This window comes from Papio anubis, chromosome 15, assembly GCF_008728515.1.
Source record: "Papio anubis isolate 15944 chromosome 15, Panubis1.0, whole genome shotgun sequence".
NCBI lineage: Eukaryota > Metazoa > Chordata > Mammalia > Primates > Cercopithecidae > Papio > Papio anubis.
Genome location: NC_044990.1, coordinates 91,076,297 through 91,094,509, shown reverse-complemented (window position 1 = coordinate 91,094,509; position 18,213 = coordinate 91,076,297). Strand labels below are relative to the sequence as shown.

Below are 18,213 nucleotides of genomic sequence, written 5' to 3'. Positions count from 1 at the left end.
TCGCGCCACTGCACTCCAGCCTGGGTGACAGAGCGAGACTCCGCCTCAAAAAAAAAAAAAAAAAAAAAGTATGCAAAGCACGTGAACAGACATTTCTCCAAAGAAGAATACACAGATGGTCAATCAGGACATGAAAAGATGCTCAACATCAACAGTCATCAGGGAAATGCAAACCACGGCAAGAGACCAGCTCATACGGACAGGGATGGCGACAACGAAAGAGGCAGATCACAAGTGTAGGTGAGACGGTGCGAAGCTCTCGTGATTGCTAACTGGAATAAAAGCTGCTGCAACCGCTGTGGGAAATAGTCTGGCAATTCCTCAGTAACTTAAACTTCAAGTTCCTGCATGGCCCAGCAGTTCTACTCCCAGGTACATACCCCAAAAGAAGTGACCGTAGGTGTTCAAACTAAAACTTGTACACACATGTTCACAGCAGCATGATTCACAGCGGCCAAAAGGTGGAAATAACCCAAATGCCCAATATTTGGTGAACGGAGAAACGACATGTGACCTATTGATACACTGTGATGTTATTCAGCCAGAAAAGGAGTAATGCGCTGACGTATGGTACAGCACGGATGGACTTTGAAAACAGCACGCTAAGTGGAAGAAGCCAGACACAAAAGTTCACATATTGTGTGATTCCATTTCTGTGAAATATCGAATGCAGGCAAATCCATACAGACAGGAAGCAGAGCATGGTTGCCGGGGTCTGGAGGAGAGCAAATGATGTGGGCATGTCAAAGAGCAAAGAAGCCAGCGTAAGGGTGGCCCACGGACCACATATGGGACAATTTAAGCATCAAAATAAGTACGAAAATTAAGAATCCATGAGTTCATAATGATATAAAGAGAGAGAAATAAATACATAAATAAAGGGGGTGGAAAGAAGGGCTCTTCCTTAGAACGCCAACTTCTAAATACAGAGAAATGATAGAGCTGGAAAAAAAATCCCCATTCACCAAGGTAAAAATCAGTTCAGGCAGGAATCGCCACACAGGTGACAGGTGGATGAGGATTAAGATGTTTACATAGCCGGGCGCGGTGGCTCAAGCCTGTAATCCCAGCACTTTGGGAGGCCGAGGCGGGCGGATCACGAGGTCAGGAGATGGAGACCATCCTGGCGAACACGGTGAAATCCCGTCTCTACTAAAAATACAAAAAACTAGCCGGGCGAGGTGGCGGCGCCTGTAGTCCCAGCTACCCGGGAGGCTGAGGCAGGAGAATGGCGTGAACCCGGGAGGCGGAGCTTGCAGTGAGCTGAGATCCGGCCACTGCACTCCAGCCTGGGCGACAGAGTGAGACTCCGTCTCAAAAAAAAAAAAAAAAAAAAAAGATGTTTACATAGTCTTGAAATGTCTCCTCACAGATTCCTTAGTGATTACAAAAGGAAAAACACTACCGATACCTTGGAGAAACCAGCCAGCACCTTATCAGAAGGATTCTATCACATGTCACCAAGATACTGGGGCACATGGTCGTGCGCACCTCCTGCCAGGATCCTGATGGGGACACGGGGCATCTGGCTGGACCTGCCCAACCTGAACCTACTCACAAGGAGCATCGAAGACTGCCTGGGTCCTGGGCTCAGCTGGGTACCAGAAAAACACCACAAAGGACATACTTGAGACAACCAACAGAAATGGGGTGAAAGTATTACATCGGGGTGAATGTCCTCATTTGACAGGTGCTTATGTTCTTGGGAAATAGCCAGTAGAATATATATATATATACTTTTGAGACGGAATCTCTGTCGCCCAGGCTGGAGTGCAGTGGCGCGATCTCAGTTCACTGCAAGCTCCACCTCCCGGGTTCACGCCATTCTCCTGCCTCAGCCTCCCGTGTAGCTGGGATTACAGGCGTGAGCCACCGCGCCCGGCCGAATATTAAGGGAAAAGGGAACGGTGCAGGAGCACAAACATCTGTGGAGAGAGGAAGGGACAGCACCACGTGGCCAATGTGGAAAGCAGGCTGCCTGGCTTCCTTTGAGCAGGAGTCCTGCACACGTTCTCTAAGTCTGGCTAGGACGCCTCAGAAGCAAGGTCTCTCATTCACCTTCTCCCACCCCACCACCTTCTCCACCAAAGTTCTCCTGGAATGAGAACTCCTCTTCTCCAAGGCAGGACAGAGAAAACTCAAACCGCTCTTGCCTAAAGCCAGCCATAAAGCCCGGAGATACTATTCTATCTTTTTCCTGCCCTTCTAGGATCTGGACATTAAGAAGTTCTCTGACCTACCTTGCTGATAGTTAAGTCATAAGACTCTTGTTCCAGACGTGTCTTGCCTACACCTGAGAGGAAAGAGCACTGCCCAGTGAGGACAGGAAGGATCTGGACAGACAGGCCTTACTTGTTTCCCCACTACTCTACTACTGTTAGATGGTACCCTTCTGTCCACATTGGTAAGAGTTTGGGTGTCTGTCCCCTCTAAATCTCACAGTGAACTGTGATCCACAGTGTTGGAGGTGGGCCCTGGTGGGAGGTGTTTGGGTCATGGGGGTGGATCCCACATGAATGGCCTGGCGCCCTCCCTGCAGTAATGAGTTCCCATGAGATCTGATTGTTAAGGAGTCTGGGACATTCCCTCACTGCCTGTTACGCCCTCTCTCCAGCCTACTCCCCCTTTGCCTGCAACCTTCAACCTTGAGTGAAAGCTTCCTGGGACCTCATCAGAAGTTGCGCAGACACGGGGGCCATGCTTGTACAGCCTGTAGAACTGTGAGCCAATGAAACCTCTTTTCTTTACAAATTACCCAGCCTCAGGTAACTCCTTTATAGCAATGCAAAACAGACTAACCCACCTATTTCTACATGGCTGCCCATTCTTTATCAACCCTAAGTATAACAACGGGCAGTCTTCCCTGGGTCTTTGGTCGTCATTTCTGAAGCCTGCTGTGTTAAATAAAACTTAGATTAAATAAATTTGTTAAGGTTTTCTCCTAATTTGTCTTTTGTTAAAGGAGCATTGGCCATGACCCTTATGACTGGTAAGAAAAGGAATCACACTGTCCAACCACTGTAGCTGTGAGTCTTTCTTCCCTTCTCAGCTGAGGAAATCATTATTCATCTTGACTTGAGATCAGGCTTAAGGGATGCCTTTTCCAGGAAGTCTTCCATGATTCCAGGCTGGTCTCAGCCCTTTCCTTTTCCCTGGTATTACAATGAATGGTGCATGTATTGTATCTCCTGCTGATTTTCACTTCGCTGAGCACAGAATTCTACCTCCGGTGTGCAAACTCTCCACTAAAGGGCTTACTGTAGCCTAAGTAGTGGCTGGTAAGGAAAGTCCTAAATAATGCCATTCCTAAGACTTCAGCACTGTCTACAATGGAAAGAAAGAACAACTAGACAAGAACTGCAGCTCGACAAGCCATAACTTCCAAAACGAGTGCCTGTGCTCATGGGCCCCGCAGGTCAGCAGGTGGACACAGGCTGCACTGGGAGGAGACACAGAGGGCGACAAAAGTTGATACTTTCTAATGCGGATATACGAGCACTTTTGATTTCGGACTGAGAGGGCTATTTTTAAAAACTCCCCATTAAACAATTCTTGAAGGCGATGTATCTGTGCTTGGTAAGGGCATGACAGCAGGAGCAGGCAGTACACCTTCCGCACACTTACTTCTGGGGTTAAGTGCACTTCCATGGGCGTGTACGTTGGCCAGTAGCCCATTGTGAGTATGTTCACTGTGAGGTCTATAGGGCCTGAGTCACTCTGATTCTGCATATGCTAAAAACAGAGAAATCCAAGACAATCGTTTTGAGAAAGTAATAAAACATAATTAACCTAAGACAAAATAAACCGTGTAATTTTCTTTTTTTTTTTTTTTTTTTTTTTTTTTTTTTTTTTTTTTTTTTGAGACGGAGTCTCGCTCTGTAGCCCAGGCTGGAGTGCAGTGGCTGGATCTCAGCTCACTGCAAGCTCCGCCTCCCGGGTTTACGCCATTCTCCTGCCTCAGCCTTCCCGAGTAGCTGGGACTACAAGCGCCCGCCACCGTGCCCGGCTAGTTTTTTTTTGTATTTTTTAGTAGAGACGGGGTTTCACCATGTTAGCCAGGATGGTCTCGATCTCCTGACCTCGTGATCCGCCCGTCTCGGCCTCCCAAAGTGCTGGGATTACAGGCTTGAGCCACCGCGCCCGGCCTGTAATTTTCAATATAAAGTTTCAGCTGCATCAGAATTTATCTCAGTCCCCAGAATGTATTCCGTGAAACCCAATGCCTCACTGGGACTGCCTTTTTCCCTTCTTCAGGTGTCACCACCAGACTCACTGAAATCAAATTCTTGCCACACGTTTAGAGCTTCTTTTTCTTCTCCTTTTAAAATTTACTTGTGAAACATTAATAGTGTAATTTTTTTCTTACACAGTTTAGAGTGAGATTCATTTTTTCTATCTAATATATTGAATCTACCTACTTTAGCTATTTATCTACTTATGACAAGGTACTGCTATCTCTATCTGTCTATGTACGTACTTATCTATCCACCCATCCATGACAAGGTCTCACTCTGCTGCCCAGGCTGGAATGCAGTGGTGCAGTCACGGCTCACTGCGGCCTCAAATTCCTGGGCTCAAGTCATCTTCTCACCTTCAGCCTCACCCCAGTAGCTAGGACTACCTGCTCATTCGAAACATTTTTCTTTTGTAGAGACAGGGTCTTGCTATGTTGATCAGGGTAGTTTTGAACTTCTGGCCTCAAGAAAGCCTCTTGCCTCTGCCTCCCAAAGTGCTGGGGTTACAGGCGTGAGCCACCACACAGACAGACACTTTTTAAAAAGCTGCTTTACCTGAAGAAACACGACTCACCTGCTTAAAATGAACCATGATGTCCTTCGAAAGCTCCATGTCCTTGAACATGCCTTCCAGCTTGCTGGTGAAGGCTGCACCACACTCTGGACACAGCGAAGGAGGGAGTGAGATCAGGGCAACACACGGGACAGCAACCGTCAGTTAGAGGGGAGAAGCCCAGGCCCCACACGCTTACCATGCTTGAGCTTTGACAACATAGACTTTTCAGCATCGACTGAGGCACTTTTCCCAACAAGGAGTCTTTTTGCCAAATCTTTTTTATAAAATGCTTCAAAGACATCTTTACCTATTTATAACCAGATGAGAATAATCAAGACATCAGAGAGTTGATAAGCAAATGTTAAACTTCAACTGCTGAAAACCCTTAAAAGAGTTCATTCTAATGCAAACTGGATCTACTGATACTGACATTCTCCTGTTAAACCTCCTTTGAGAAAGCAGGGCCTGTGTTTACACCTCTTGAATACGCAGCATTTTCTGAGTCTCACCATGGATGAACCTGAACAGGATCATGATCTTGTCCAACGTCCGCTCCAGCTCCTCGTCTGTGGCTTCTTTGTTGCCTGCTCTTAACTTTGAATCCACATGCTTTGCTGTGAGCATAAATATAGTAAATACTCTAAATCAGAAAAAACAGCATCTTCAATTTCTATAAGCAACAATGTACAGGAACATTCTGGAACCTTCCCAAAATGGCTATAAGACAAAAAAGCAAATATCTGATTTTCTAAGATAAGTATTTCTCAAGTCACGTGAAAGTAAATACTTCCCAAAATTTTAACGAAGCCAGGACTGAATGTTTAAAGCAGGATTAAATATCTTTCTTATCTCTAAATGCAATCTCTGAATTTCAAAATAAAATGGGTTCAGTAAACACATGCTCAGGTTTCAGGACGTGACTGCCCTGGACGCTGGAGTGCCCATTTCTAGGATCTGGTGTCATGAACTCAGAGGAGACTTTCTCAAAGAGAAAGACTTTCTCAGGGCATCCAAGGCGGCAACGCAGGGTAAAGCATTTCTACTCGGGCTTCCTGTTTCTGAGGCTGCACAAGCCATCGTAAGGTGGTTCAGGAGGGAGGATCAAAGTGCCCACGTGATGGCGGAACTCACGACTTCCAGAAGCCCAAATTCCCAAGAGCTCAACATTCCTTTTCTTTAGAGAAACCACAATGATACAGAGGTACAAAAGTCAAAGCAAACTGCCTCCTGAATTCCTTCTGTTGCGTTTCTGTTAGTTTTTTTCTTTTCAAAATTTTATAACAGAATATTTTGAACACACAGAAACGTAGACAACTGCACAATAAGCTCCATGTTCCATCTTCCACTTCAGCAGTAATCAACAATCTAGTATCATCTATTACAGTTCTCTTTGCCCCCTTTCTCCTTCAAATTAAAAAATTTTAGTGACTAAAGAAAGCCTATGAGAAAGTCCATGAATTCTGAAATACATTTTGATATTATTGTGAAAAAACTGTACAACTTAAAAATAGTATTTTAAAATATGCTATCTTTTGAGATCTCATCTGGTTTTATCCTATTTTAATACTGATTAGAGGATACAAAGATGGTGATCTCCCTTCTTTGGCGAAGTCAAGCGTCACTTCTTTTCTAAATTCCTACTTCATCTTCCCTTAAGGAAATGCCCTCCTCCACCAATGCGTGCAGGTGTGTCAGTTTTTAAACGTGTGTCCTAATAAGACTTGATAAAAACGTTCTCACACACCCCTTGAGCAGCTTGAACATTTTGGTTGATTGTGCCTTATTTTCCCACATTAAAAAATTGTCTAGAAATGGGTGAGACCGTCTCAAAAAAAAAAAAAAAAAAAAAAGAAAATATTTTTCTACCGATTAGTTCTGCAGGCTTGTTGGGTCTCTTGTTAATGAACGTCTCAAAGGACTCCTTCATCAGGTTGACGAACCGCTCGTTCTTCTGGAAGCAGACCTCGATCACGTGGTCCACCTTGTCCTTGAAGTCCAACAGGTCTTGGACCATGTCTTTATCTTTCTCAGGATTGATGACGATCGCTGTCCCAAAAGTCTACAAAAGCAAATCAATACCAACTCAGCAATACGTTTATAATACCAAACAATATTTTCTCCTGCTATCATATAATCAGGATAGTTTGATATAAATTACTCTTAGTAGTAAGCAATAACTCTAAAAGTTTCACAAATTGAATTCACATCTCAAAAATTAAGTGAATATACTTTTTGAATTTTTTTTTGAGGCAGGGCCTCACTCTGTAGCTGAGGCTGGAGTGCGGTGGTACAATCACGGTTCACTGCAGCCTCGAGCTCCCAAGCTCAAGCAATCCTCCCACCTCAGCCTCCTGAGTAGTTGGTGCTACAGGCTCAGGTCAGCACATCTGGCCAATCTTTTTAAAGTTCTGTAGAGACGTGGTCATGCTGCCCAGGCTGGTCTCGAACTCCTGGCCTCAAGCAACCCTCCCACTGTGATTTCCCGAAGTGCTGGGTTTACAGGCACGAGCCCTGTGCTTGATGTGAATATACAATTAAAACACATTATTAATGCCTTGTTCTTACGATTCTGTTTCTGAGAGAACTTACAAATGGCTGGGAAAATGTCCATTGCTTTTAAAAGAATGTTTATGTGTAAGTTCCTCCAAGACAAGGTAATTCTTATTAATTAAATATACCTCTTGGGACTTCTTAGCTACAGTTTTCTTTCTCCATCACTTCAAATCATGAAAAGCTCATTTTTTAAGTTTGTATTTTTTTAAAATTTGAGACAGAGTCTTGCTTTGTCACCAGGCTGGAGTGCAGTGGCGTGATCTTGGCTCACTGCAACCTCCTCCTGCCGCTTCAAGCGATTCTCCCAGGTAGCTGGGACTACAGGTGTACACCACTACACCCGGCAAAGTTTTGTACTTTTAGTAGAGTTGGGGGTTTCATCATGTTGGCCAGGATGGTCTCGATCTCTTGATCTCATGATCCGCCCGCCTTGGCCTCCCAAAGTGGTAGGATTGCAGGCGTGAGCCACTGCGCCCAGCCTAGTTTGTTTTTTTAATTAAAAAATGTTATATTAAACATTCCTAAAAGTATGTGGCACTAAAAAAGTTAACTATTTGATGACATAAACTACATTTGCTCAAGAGGAACTGAATACAATTATTGATTTAAAAAATGTCTCAATACAATGCACACATGCACTCACACGTCACACACACACACGCGAGGTAGCTGGCCGGTGGAAAGATGCCAACAGAAGGCTGGGCGCAGTGGCTCATGCCTGTAATCCCAGCACTTTGGGAGGCCGAGGCGGGTGGATCACGAGGTCCAGAATTCAAGATCAGCCTGGACAATATGGTGAAACCCTGTCTCTACTAAAAATACAAAAATTAGCTGGGTGTGGTGATGGGAGCCTGTAATCCCAGCTACTCAGGAGGCTGAGGCAGGGAAATGCTTGAACCCAGGAGGCGGAGGTTGCAGTGAGCTGAGATCATGCCACAGCACTCCAGCCTGGATGACAGAGCGAGACTCTGTCTCAAAAAAAAAAAAAAAAAAAAAGATGCCAACAGAAAGGGCACAGCTTTCCTTTGATAACGGCATGTGGAGTTGAATGGAAACCACTATTTTGTTATAGCATAACTGCTTACTGCTGACACTCAGGGGTGACGGTCACTCACTGATTTTTATTACCCAGACTGGAAATTGCAAAGGTGAACTTTTCCTAGTTTTTTAGCACATATTCTCATCCCCTGAAGACTGTCTCACTGGCAAAAAACCTAAATCTTCAGTAGCTTTATGGCCAATTTAGTGTGACTCAGTTGTAACTTCCAATTCAACATCGCTGTACAAGACCTTGTGGGGAGAGGCGCTGGGTGTGCCGGCTTTGCACAGCTGGACTGATACGTGACTTGAGGTCTGACTATTCCATAAAGCAGCACGTAAGCTTTCATTTATATTTTTTACTTAATGGAAATCTTTATGAGATAATGAAAGCGCTGCATAATAGTAAAAATAGCAAAGCAATCCCAGTATCTTTGTTTTCCATAGTTTCCTCCAATGGCAAGTTTGTAAAACTACAGAACAGTATCTCAACCGGGATACTGACACTGATAACCCCCCAGGTCTTTTTCAGATGGCCCAGTTGACTTGTAACTCATCTGGGTGTGCACATCTTGACCTCGGCCAAAACCCCAACAGTTCCTGCAGAAGGCTACCTCCTGGGGCCTTTTATAACCACACACCCCGCTCCATCCCTGCACCCCGGTAACTTTTCATCTGTCCTCCATTTCCAAATTTTGTCATTTCCAGAATGTTACGCAATAACATGTTAAGTATCTGCGATTGGCTTTTTTTTTTTTCTCTCAGCGTAATTCTCTGGAAATTTTATCTATCTTTTCATTCTGGGATCCAGGAATAGTCACCAGCAAGCACACACAGACTCCTGCTAAACGCTCACCATTTAAGCTGGAAAATTCACGCAACTGGCGCATGCTGAAAACACGAGCTATCTGCGAAGGGGCCCTGATGTTTGCCTCAGTTCTCCTGTTTCTGTAAGGGGCATCTGGAGAATGGCTTCTCATTACAGAGGGTCTTCAGTAGGTTTCTTGGGCTGGGCAACACTGGCACTCTGGGCAGGCGATTCTCTGCGGTGAGGGCTGCCTCATGCATTCAGCAGCACCCCGGGGCTGCCCAGCAGAGCAAGCAGCGCCCTCTCTGTTCAGACAGCCACAAACGTCTCCACACATCAACAAGTGTCCCCTTGGTGGGGTGGTGCCCTGGGCCGAGAGCCCCTAGTCTTCAGGGAGGTCCTATGTCAGCACCGAGGGGCTGTTCTCCTGGGCAGGACATGTGAAAACTCAGGGTACTGCTCAAGAAGCCACGCTATGATGGGTTGGATTGGGCTTGTCAGGGATGCCAAAGAAATGCTTTCGAAACATGAAAGCGAAAGTTTAAGTAACAAATCCTAAATTTGGTCTGTTAAGAAATTATAAAGCAATCTAATACGCCAAATATATAAAGTTCTCACTGAGCTAAGGGTATGAGGAGATCCTGTCTGACAAGCAGATTTACAAAAATGATTACTTTCAGAAAAATCATGATTTAGAATTAAACCAATATTTACGCTGATGAAGAAGAGCAAAACTGTTGATCTTTCAGTTATACTTTCTACCTGGATGGTGCTAATCACTGCTGGTGTTATTTCAAAAAGCAAATTCACACTGGTGATGGGGAAGCAGATAGAACACTACCATCCACCCTATCATCTGTGATGAAAATGCCAACGGGCCCTCCAGCAGCCCAGTTCCCTTTGTCAGGGCACTGGGCGTTCTCAGGAGGGGCTCTGCTCCCTGCAGGAAACGCCCACGCCTGCGGCCTCGAAACCCCGCCAGTACCTTGATGTACTCGCTCCAGTGCTGCAGCAGCGCCTGCTGCCCGCCCCTCACCCGGCTGAACAGCTGGTACATCTGCGCGAGGTCCGGCACTCTGTTCTCATCCAGTAAGTGGTCAAGCCCTGAGATGTGCAGTACACGTCAGCAGAGTACAGCATGGGCAGCATTAACAACAATAACTCAACTAGAATACAGCGTGCACGGTGAGAATGCCAATACATCGCTTAGAAACTGGGTGGGTCTACACATCACTGCCTGTATATGAGCAGGTTGATCTGGTTAAATATCTGAGATGGATCCTATTAGGTGAACCTCATTTTTTCTGAGTATGTTGGAAGATGCATTATTTACTTCTTCATGTCACTGAAGCCCTCTTATTTCACTAAAGTTAGCAAGTCAGAAAATCCAGTTTATACCAACTATTTAACCTGGGAGGTTCATGTTCCTAATATACTTCTAATTTGGTCCATCGGCCAGACAATGTAAAAGGACAAGCTATCAAATCTAATTTATAGTGGATTAAATTTATTCACACCTAAACTATAAGAGAAAAATATCATCAGATATTTTGAAGTATTTAACACAGCATTTAAAAAAGTTTTCAGTGTTTTAGATTTTTAATGTTTATAAGGGTTTTCTAAAACCATACCTCAATTAGAAAAACTCTCACAGATTTTCTAAACACTTGCTTTATGGTAACTATTGAGAGGCAGCCAGGTTAGAGCATAAAACAGTGAACAGTCATCCAATTCACAAAGTCTCAGATTCTGCCCACAATGAGCACGGTGTCCACACAAATGGGGTGGTTTAAATATGTGTGCAAACATACGGTGGGGCTATAATTACAATTCTTACCTAGAGTTTCAAACGTTTATTTCTCTCAATTACATTCTGATCTACTGACACAAACTTTTTGTACTTTATCTTACTAAAACCCATGTCTTAAGAATTCAAAAAACGTAACTTTTTAATTTTTAAAATACTTCTAATACAATTTAGAGTAAGCTTTTACATACATAATTTACCATTTTCTTTAAATAATTTTGCTCAACACAGTATGTACTGGAATAATTTATGCAAATTTCTACTATTTACTTGAAATCTTTTTTCTTTTTTTTTTTTTTGGATACAGAGTCTCGCTGTGCCGCCCAGACTGGAGTGCAGTGGCCGGATCTCAGCTCACTGCAAGCTCCGCCTCCCGGGTTCACGCCATTCTCCTGCCTCAGCCTCGAGAGTAGCTGGGACTACAGGCGCCCGCCACCTCGCCCGGCTAGTTTTTTGTATTTTTAGTAGAGACGGGGTTTCACTGTAGTCTCAATCTCCTGACCTTGTGATCCGCCCGCCTCAGCCTCCCAAAGTGCTGGGATTACAGGCGTAAGCCACCGCGCCCGGCCTTTTCTTTTCTTTCTTTTTTTTTTTTTTTGAGACAGGCTCTGTCGCTCTGTCACCCAGGCTTTTTTCTTTTTTCTTTCTTTTTTTTTTGAGACAGGGTCTCTCGCTCTGTCACCCAGGCTTTTGTAGTTTCGTAGCCTCAACCTCCTGGGCCAAAGTGATCCTCCCACCTCAGCCTCCTGAGTAGTTGGTACCCTAGGCATGGGCCACCTGTGGCTTTAAAAAAATTTTTTAATTTTATTTTTTTGGTGAAGACAGGGTTTCTCTTTGTTGTCCAGGCTGGTCTTGAATTCCTGGGCCAAAGTGATACTTTGGCCTCCCAAAGTGCTGATGTCACAGATAATGGGCTACCATGCCTGGCCTTTCTTCTTATAAAGTGACTCCTTTCCAAAAAACGCCTGACACAAATTCTGAATGCATTTGTTTTTAGGTGGATAGGTGAAACTACACCAGCTGTGTAGGTTTCAGTACGGAATAAGCAGAAAAACCATAATCAGATTGGACCCATGGCTCTCAACTTACAAGCAATGTGATTTCAGGCACCAGTATCTGGCTGTTTTAAGCCCTGGTTTTCTTATTTATAGAAAGGGGATAATGATTTCACAGAATCGTTTTAAAAGATATTTACATCAAGTGTAGCTGTTCGTAACAGGAGATGCTCAATCATGTTAATTCTCCTCCCTTTTGGTTTTGTTCTGGCTGCACTTAAGTATCTCATTAGCCATAATGCCATTATCTGACAATGTAGAACCCAAACCAGAATATATTTGGTGTTTTTTTTTTTTTTCGAGACGGAGTCTCGCTCTGCCGCCCAGGCTGGAGTGCAGTGGCCGGATCTCAGCTCACTGCAAGCTCCACCTCCCGGGTCTACGCCATTCTCCTGCCTCAGCCTCCCGAGTAGCTGGGACTACAGGCGCCCGCCACCTCACCCGGCCAGTTCTTTGTATTTTTTTTGTAGAGACGGGGTTTCACCGTGTTAGCCAGGCTGGTCTCGATCTCCTGACCTCGTGATCCGCTCGTCTCGGCCTCCCAAAGTGCTGGGATTACAGGCTTGAGCCACCGCACCCGGCCACCAGAATATATTTGAATACCATTTAGAGCATTCTCAAAATTAAACTTTAAGGTTTCCAAGGGCTTGAAAAAAATCTTGTATTTTCCAAATACATTAAAATGACTTTTAGAAGGTAACATTGTTACAAACAGTAACACTGAAATGTCACAATAAGTACTAAAGTGTTATAAAGGTTAGAGTGCTCATTATAATTTCCACAGAATTTAGCACACTTTGAAGCCTAGAAATAAAAGCAATAAAACAAAGATCGAGGTGAAGACATCAGCATCCATTTTAAAGGTGCAGGCTGCTAGAAGCCATCTTCCTGCTGTGGCCAGCACTCGGGGAGAAGTGGACGTTAAGGCCGTCCAGTCGGCACTAGAACACATGCTCTTCTCCTCCAGAAAATCAGGAGAAAAGCGTACTCTGCTTAAGCAGACCACCTAGGCGATAGTTCATCTGACACTAAGATGCACGAAGTCCACAGGTGAGGGAAGCCTCATGAAAATCTAACAGCCTGAACAGCTCCCTGAGTCGCCTACATCCGAGTGTGCATGAAGAATGGCCGGACACATGCAATGAGTCTGCTCAGGGAGCTGCATCAGGCTCGCTGCACCCAGGTTTCAGTATGTGTGTGGTACAGAAGGCCCCCAGGCCTTCCCGCCACTGGGGTTTTAGCAGCGAATGTAGTTCCCCTGGGTGCCTTCCCTTCTTTCTCTGTTTTTTTTTCTCCTGTGGATGGCTAACATGTTCATTAGAAAAGAAGTTTAATGATGGTCTTATGAAAATAACAAACATCCTAACATTGCTATTTGTAATGCTCCCTTTACTTTCCTAATGAATTAAGGATAACTGTTCAGTTTAATTTGCACAAGAGCTAGGAAATCTACCTTTCTGCAGAATTGCTGTCAAATGTTCTCCTAACAGCTGTTTCTCCACACAAGCAATCAGTGGTTTCCTACATAAGGCAAAGAGAATAAGCATTAGAAATAAAGTTTAAAGAAGAGACTGGTTCTCTGTAAAAGATGGGGGTGTTTGTCTATGACAGATGCAGTCTAGAGGCAATCAGAAACGGAAGGTTAAGAGCATTTCCTCATGCAAATGGACGACTCCTGTTGCTAATAACTCTGAAGGAAGCACTTTCTAAAAACCCCCTACTGGATAGCACAAACAGGCCCACGGGCAGGCCCAGGGAAGCAGGGATGCATCTGCTTTATTCCAAGGATTGCTAATTTCAGCCATCTTCCCAAGCCTTCATTTCTAGTTTACAAAGAATGTTTTAACCTACCATCTTATGGAGAAGGGCAGAGCCGACATTCCGCCTCCTGCTTCCCACATGAGCAGAAAGGGCTCAGGGAGGCTGTGTGTGACCTGCACACCCTGGTTGTGGGGCTTCGCTGTGGCTGCCACTCTCTCCACCATCTCCCCCGGACTTCCCTGGCTGCTGCTTCCTAGTCTCCTGGGGGCTGCTTTTCTGCTCCCAGTTGGATGGAAGCACAACATGGCCCCTGAGCCACCCTGTCTGGCTTGAGATTTTGGATTTCCCACAGCCTCCTCCAACTCCACACGTCGGAGTGACCACATCTCTTCTCCTGTGCGCTCTGTTTTCGTGCTGGATTCTGTCATAATCCTGTCTCTTTCCTTCATCCGGCCTGCCCCTTTTCTTACCTTGCTGAGTCCAGTTCTGCACATTGTATCATTTTCATCTCCCTTCCTGTTTTCTCTGCTGAGTCCTACCAAGTCCTGTTCTGCACATCTGTACATTTTATCATTCCCTACTGGGGCCCAGTTCTGCACACTGTTATCATTTTCTTTTTCTTTTTTTTGAGATGGAGTCTCCCTCTGCTACCCAGGCTGGAGTGCAGTGGCGCGATCTTGGCTCACTGCAAGCTCCGCCTCCCGGATTCACGCCATTCTCCTGCCTCAGCCTCCTGTGTAGCTGGGACTACAGGCCCCCGCCACCATGCCCGGCTAATTTTTTGTATTTTTACTAGAGATGGGGTTTCACTGGGTTAGCCAGGATGATCTCGATCTCCTGACCTTGTGATCCACCCACCTCAGCCTCCCAAAGTGCTGGGATTACAGGCGTGAGCCACTGCACCCGGCTGCACACTGTATCATTTTCACTTCTCTCCCTTGCTGTCCCCTCTGCCCCTGTTCTTGCCTCCCATCACACGGACATTCTGTGCCTGACACGCACACTCACATAATCTCAACCTTTTTGTTTCCCTAGCTACTCATCAACCTCAGGTTTGCAGGAAAAAAACATTAGAAGAAAAGAGAAAATTGTGTGACAGCACCATAAATAAAATTAAAGCCATATAAAATGAGTGCACAATCAAAATAGCCTAATATTCAGTGATACTCCATTAACATAAATAGCCCATCTCATAACTCAAAGATGCCATGTATCTCAGCAAGATTTACTCCCTTTAGACAGTAACTTATGACAAGGCACTAGGTAAAAACTGTAATTTGTAAATGCCAAATAAGGACAAATAACAAAGTAAAATATGCTAGGTGCAAAAATACTCTTAGTGCTGAATGAACTGACAGAGACACCCTTTATTTCAATAACCAGCCAGGAGAACCCTCCAGCTGTGGTGAAGACATGAATGCTCGGTGAGCGATCGGTACTTACTGTGTGCCGTGGTCCAAGTAAGTGATCACTCTGTCTCCTTCTTCCTCTAAACGTTTACTTACATGGTTAAGATATTCTGGAACCTTCCAAACAAAACAAACGTATCAGTAACAAAAAGACTGTCAACATTATCCAAGAGATTGAAATTTTATTTTCCTTATATGTAATTTTTTAAAAAAGCAGAATATGTATTCAAGCCAAATATTAACACAGATTAACAGGGAGGGAGAGGTAGGATGCAAGTGTGTTGGGGGGACATGGAGAAAAGGATCGAGATTAACATCCATCCTAGAACAGGGCCCAGGCTGCACTTCTCTTTCGTCCCTGCTCACCACTAAGTTTTGGGGTCTGTGCACACCCTCCTCCCATCCCCAGGGCCCACAGGGAGCTGAGCAGCACTTGGTAGGAGGGTGAGGTGCTAAATGGCAACTCTGCCCCGCACAGATGGGTCAGTAAAAGCAAGTCAACAAGCTGGCTGTTCATCTGGGGACACCAAACAACACGGTGGCAGGAGACCTCAAAGTACACCTATGTTTCCCAAGACAGTGCAGGAAAGGCCTGAGGCTCTGCCGGGGTAGCTGCAGCTGGGCTCAGTATCTGACATGAGACTTCCTCTCCAAAGCCAGAATGAAGGAACCAATGGCCAGGGCCAATTCTGGGCAGTAGCACGTGCCATTTGGGTGACAGTCTATGGGACAGGTTCCTTTATGATTTTGCTCTGGTATCTGGAAAAGTGGTTAAGTTTTTTTGGTTCCTTACTACTATATGTTTTTTCACATGGCTTTTTTTGGGAAAATTTTTTGCAGTGCTTCACACAAAAAATTTTATCATTTGTATTTATTTTTCATTTTTAAGGTGTATGTTTTTATCATTTTGCTTAAATTTGAGTTATTTTACTTATTTCAGAAACGATCTGACAGATTTTTACTTGTGGGGGGAGGGCAATAGTTTCTAAGTTAACATAAACTAAATTCTTAGTATACTAAGAATGAAGTTCATTACTGGGGATTCTGGCAAGACTGCAGCTTTCAGAAGATTTTCAATGAAACATCTGTGTGTGTGTGAAAAGGCAAACACGAGGAAAGTCCTCCCAGATGCTCATCTGCAGAAACGAAGCCAGGGGATTCGGAAGCATCCCATCATCTCACCTCTCTTTCCTGCATTAACCTTTGGCCTTCGGCAGCATATAAGCAGTTAGTCTCTTCCAAAAATTTCAGTTCAAATGAATCTTTATACACCTAAGAAATGAGCAGAGTTATTGACCAATTTCAGTAAAGGAAACTACCTTTTCAAGGGCTAACAAATCCCAGTTTCTGACGGGGCAGGCTGCCATGACCTGAACTTGGAGCTGCCTGTGGCCACCCAGCCGGCCAGCTGCACTGTCCTTCCCAAAACGGCCAGGAAGACCCTCTTCTGTTCTTTTCCTATGGTGCCTTGGGGTCACATTGCACTAAAGAACTTCACCCTTCGTCTTTTGTGTGTGTTGCTAACATTCTCCCCGAGTATGTCATCTGGTTTTGTCTGTTTGTGGTATATTTTCCATGAAAAAGGCGCATTTTACGTAGTGATATTGATCCATCTTCCCTTTTGTGGCACCTGGTGTGGTGTTAGCTTGAGAGCCATTCCCCTCCTAGGGATTTTAAAGACTCTTCTATCTTCAACAAACACTTTTATGATTTCATTGTTTAACATCTTTGGTACAACCATTTATTCTGGTACAAGTAGCTGGGCAGGTACCCGGGCATCTTCGGCACAGGCAGCACTCACCTGCAGGTCGGACAGCATGCCCAGCAGGCTCCGCAGCAGGCTCCGGTCCACGGCCTCGCCGCTCCTCTCGCGCTCGATCAGCAGCAGGATTCCATCAATGGTTTTACTTTGAACCATTTTATCACTAATAATATGGGTTCTAAACAGTTCTAATCCCATATCCCTGTACAGACAGTAAGAAACAATACATTTTAGTTTCGCTTTTTAGAAGTTATGGGTGTTATCTCCAGCTATGCTACTCAATATCATCCAAAAAATGTGAAGTAGCTAATTCTCTACATCTAGGTGCCAAGAATTTCTTTTTAAAAACTTCTGTTTTTCGGCCAGTCTAGTGTGCCTTGTCTGCTCCATGTCCCTGGAGATACTGCTAGGCCAAGCATGCCACTGACAACAAAACTGGTATCACATAATCTGCTGGCGGAAGCCCGGGGTTCTTGCCACCTTCCTGGTGAGTGACCGGAGATGCTCAGTCGGGCACCACGACCCTGCCTGCCCCACCTGCCCTGCCTGCCACCATCTGCAACAGCCCTCAGGGTACACTCTCTTCCCAATGTCCTCTGCGGTGCATGTCCCAGCAGCTTCCCTTCTCCAAGCCCTGGGAGCTCTCCCACCAAATGTTTGCTGCTTTCCCAAGAAGAGAAGGTGACACACGGCTTTCAGAGTTCATCGCAGTCCTCAGCTCACGGTCTGAGGAATGTTATGAAGATGTTTCAGCTGCCAGTGACTGTCCACAAAACCCATGTTGGGGGTTCTGTGCTTTGCTTCAACACTCCTGCTGCCCCCAATGGCCAAGTACTCCATTAAGGAGGGGCCAAAAATACAGATGCTGGGCTCCAGCCAGAAATCCTGAATTGGCACCTGAGGGCAGGAGTGGTGCTGGTGGTGGCAGCAGCAGTAATACAGTGGTGGGCAGGTGGTGGTGGCAGTAGTAATAGCGGTGGTGGCGGTGATAGCAGCAGTAATGGTGGGTGGAGAGTGGTGGCAGTAGAAACAGTGGTAGGTGGGTGTTGGCGGTGGCAGTAATAATAATATGAATTATGGTGGCAGTGGTGGCAGCAGCCGCAGCGGTGGGTGCCACAGAGGTGTGCAGAGGACCCTGGGAGTCACTCGGTGGTGGAGACACGCACCGCCCTTGACCGCCCACCACACCGCCACAGGCATCCTGTCGCTCCCACGCCTGCTGCACACCA

The 18,213-nt window shown here is 45.2% G+C and overlaps 1 protein-coding gene across 5 annotated transcripts in view; it reads right to left on the bottom strand.

Annotated features, from left to right (window-relative positions):
* The window catches only part of CUL4A (cullin 4A), a 58,826-nt gene that overhangs the window by 16,252 nt on the left and 24,361 nt on the right, over positions 1–18,213 (bottom strand). For 4 of the 5 annotated variants that reach the window (XM_017951441.3, XM_003914090.4, XM_017951440.3 and 1 more), the window contains 10 exons: positions 17,024–17,186; positions 16,405–16,494; positions 15,257–15,339; positions 13,506–13,573; positions 10,176–10,294; positions 6,658–6,850; positions 5,301–5,405; positions 4,988–5,098; positions 4,810–4,895; positions 3,625–3,732 (listed from right to left, as the gene is read on the bottom strand). In XM_017951441.3, the coding sequence (XP_017806930.1) occupies positions 3,625–3,732; positions 4,810–4,895; positions 4,988–5,098; positions 5,301–5,405; positions 6,658–6,850; positions 10,176–10,294; positions 13,506–13,573; positions 15,257–15,339; positions 16,405–16,494; positions 17,024–17,186 (1,126 nt within the window). The remainder of the gene's footprint in view (positions 1–3,624; positions 3,733–4,809; positions 4,896–4,987; positions 5,099–5,300; positions 5,406–6,657; positions 6,851–10,175; positions 10,295–13,505; positions 13,574–15,256; positions 15,340–16,404; positions 16,495–17,023; positions 17,187–18,213) is intronic. The other variant, XM_021929821.2, reaches the window with a different exon arrangement.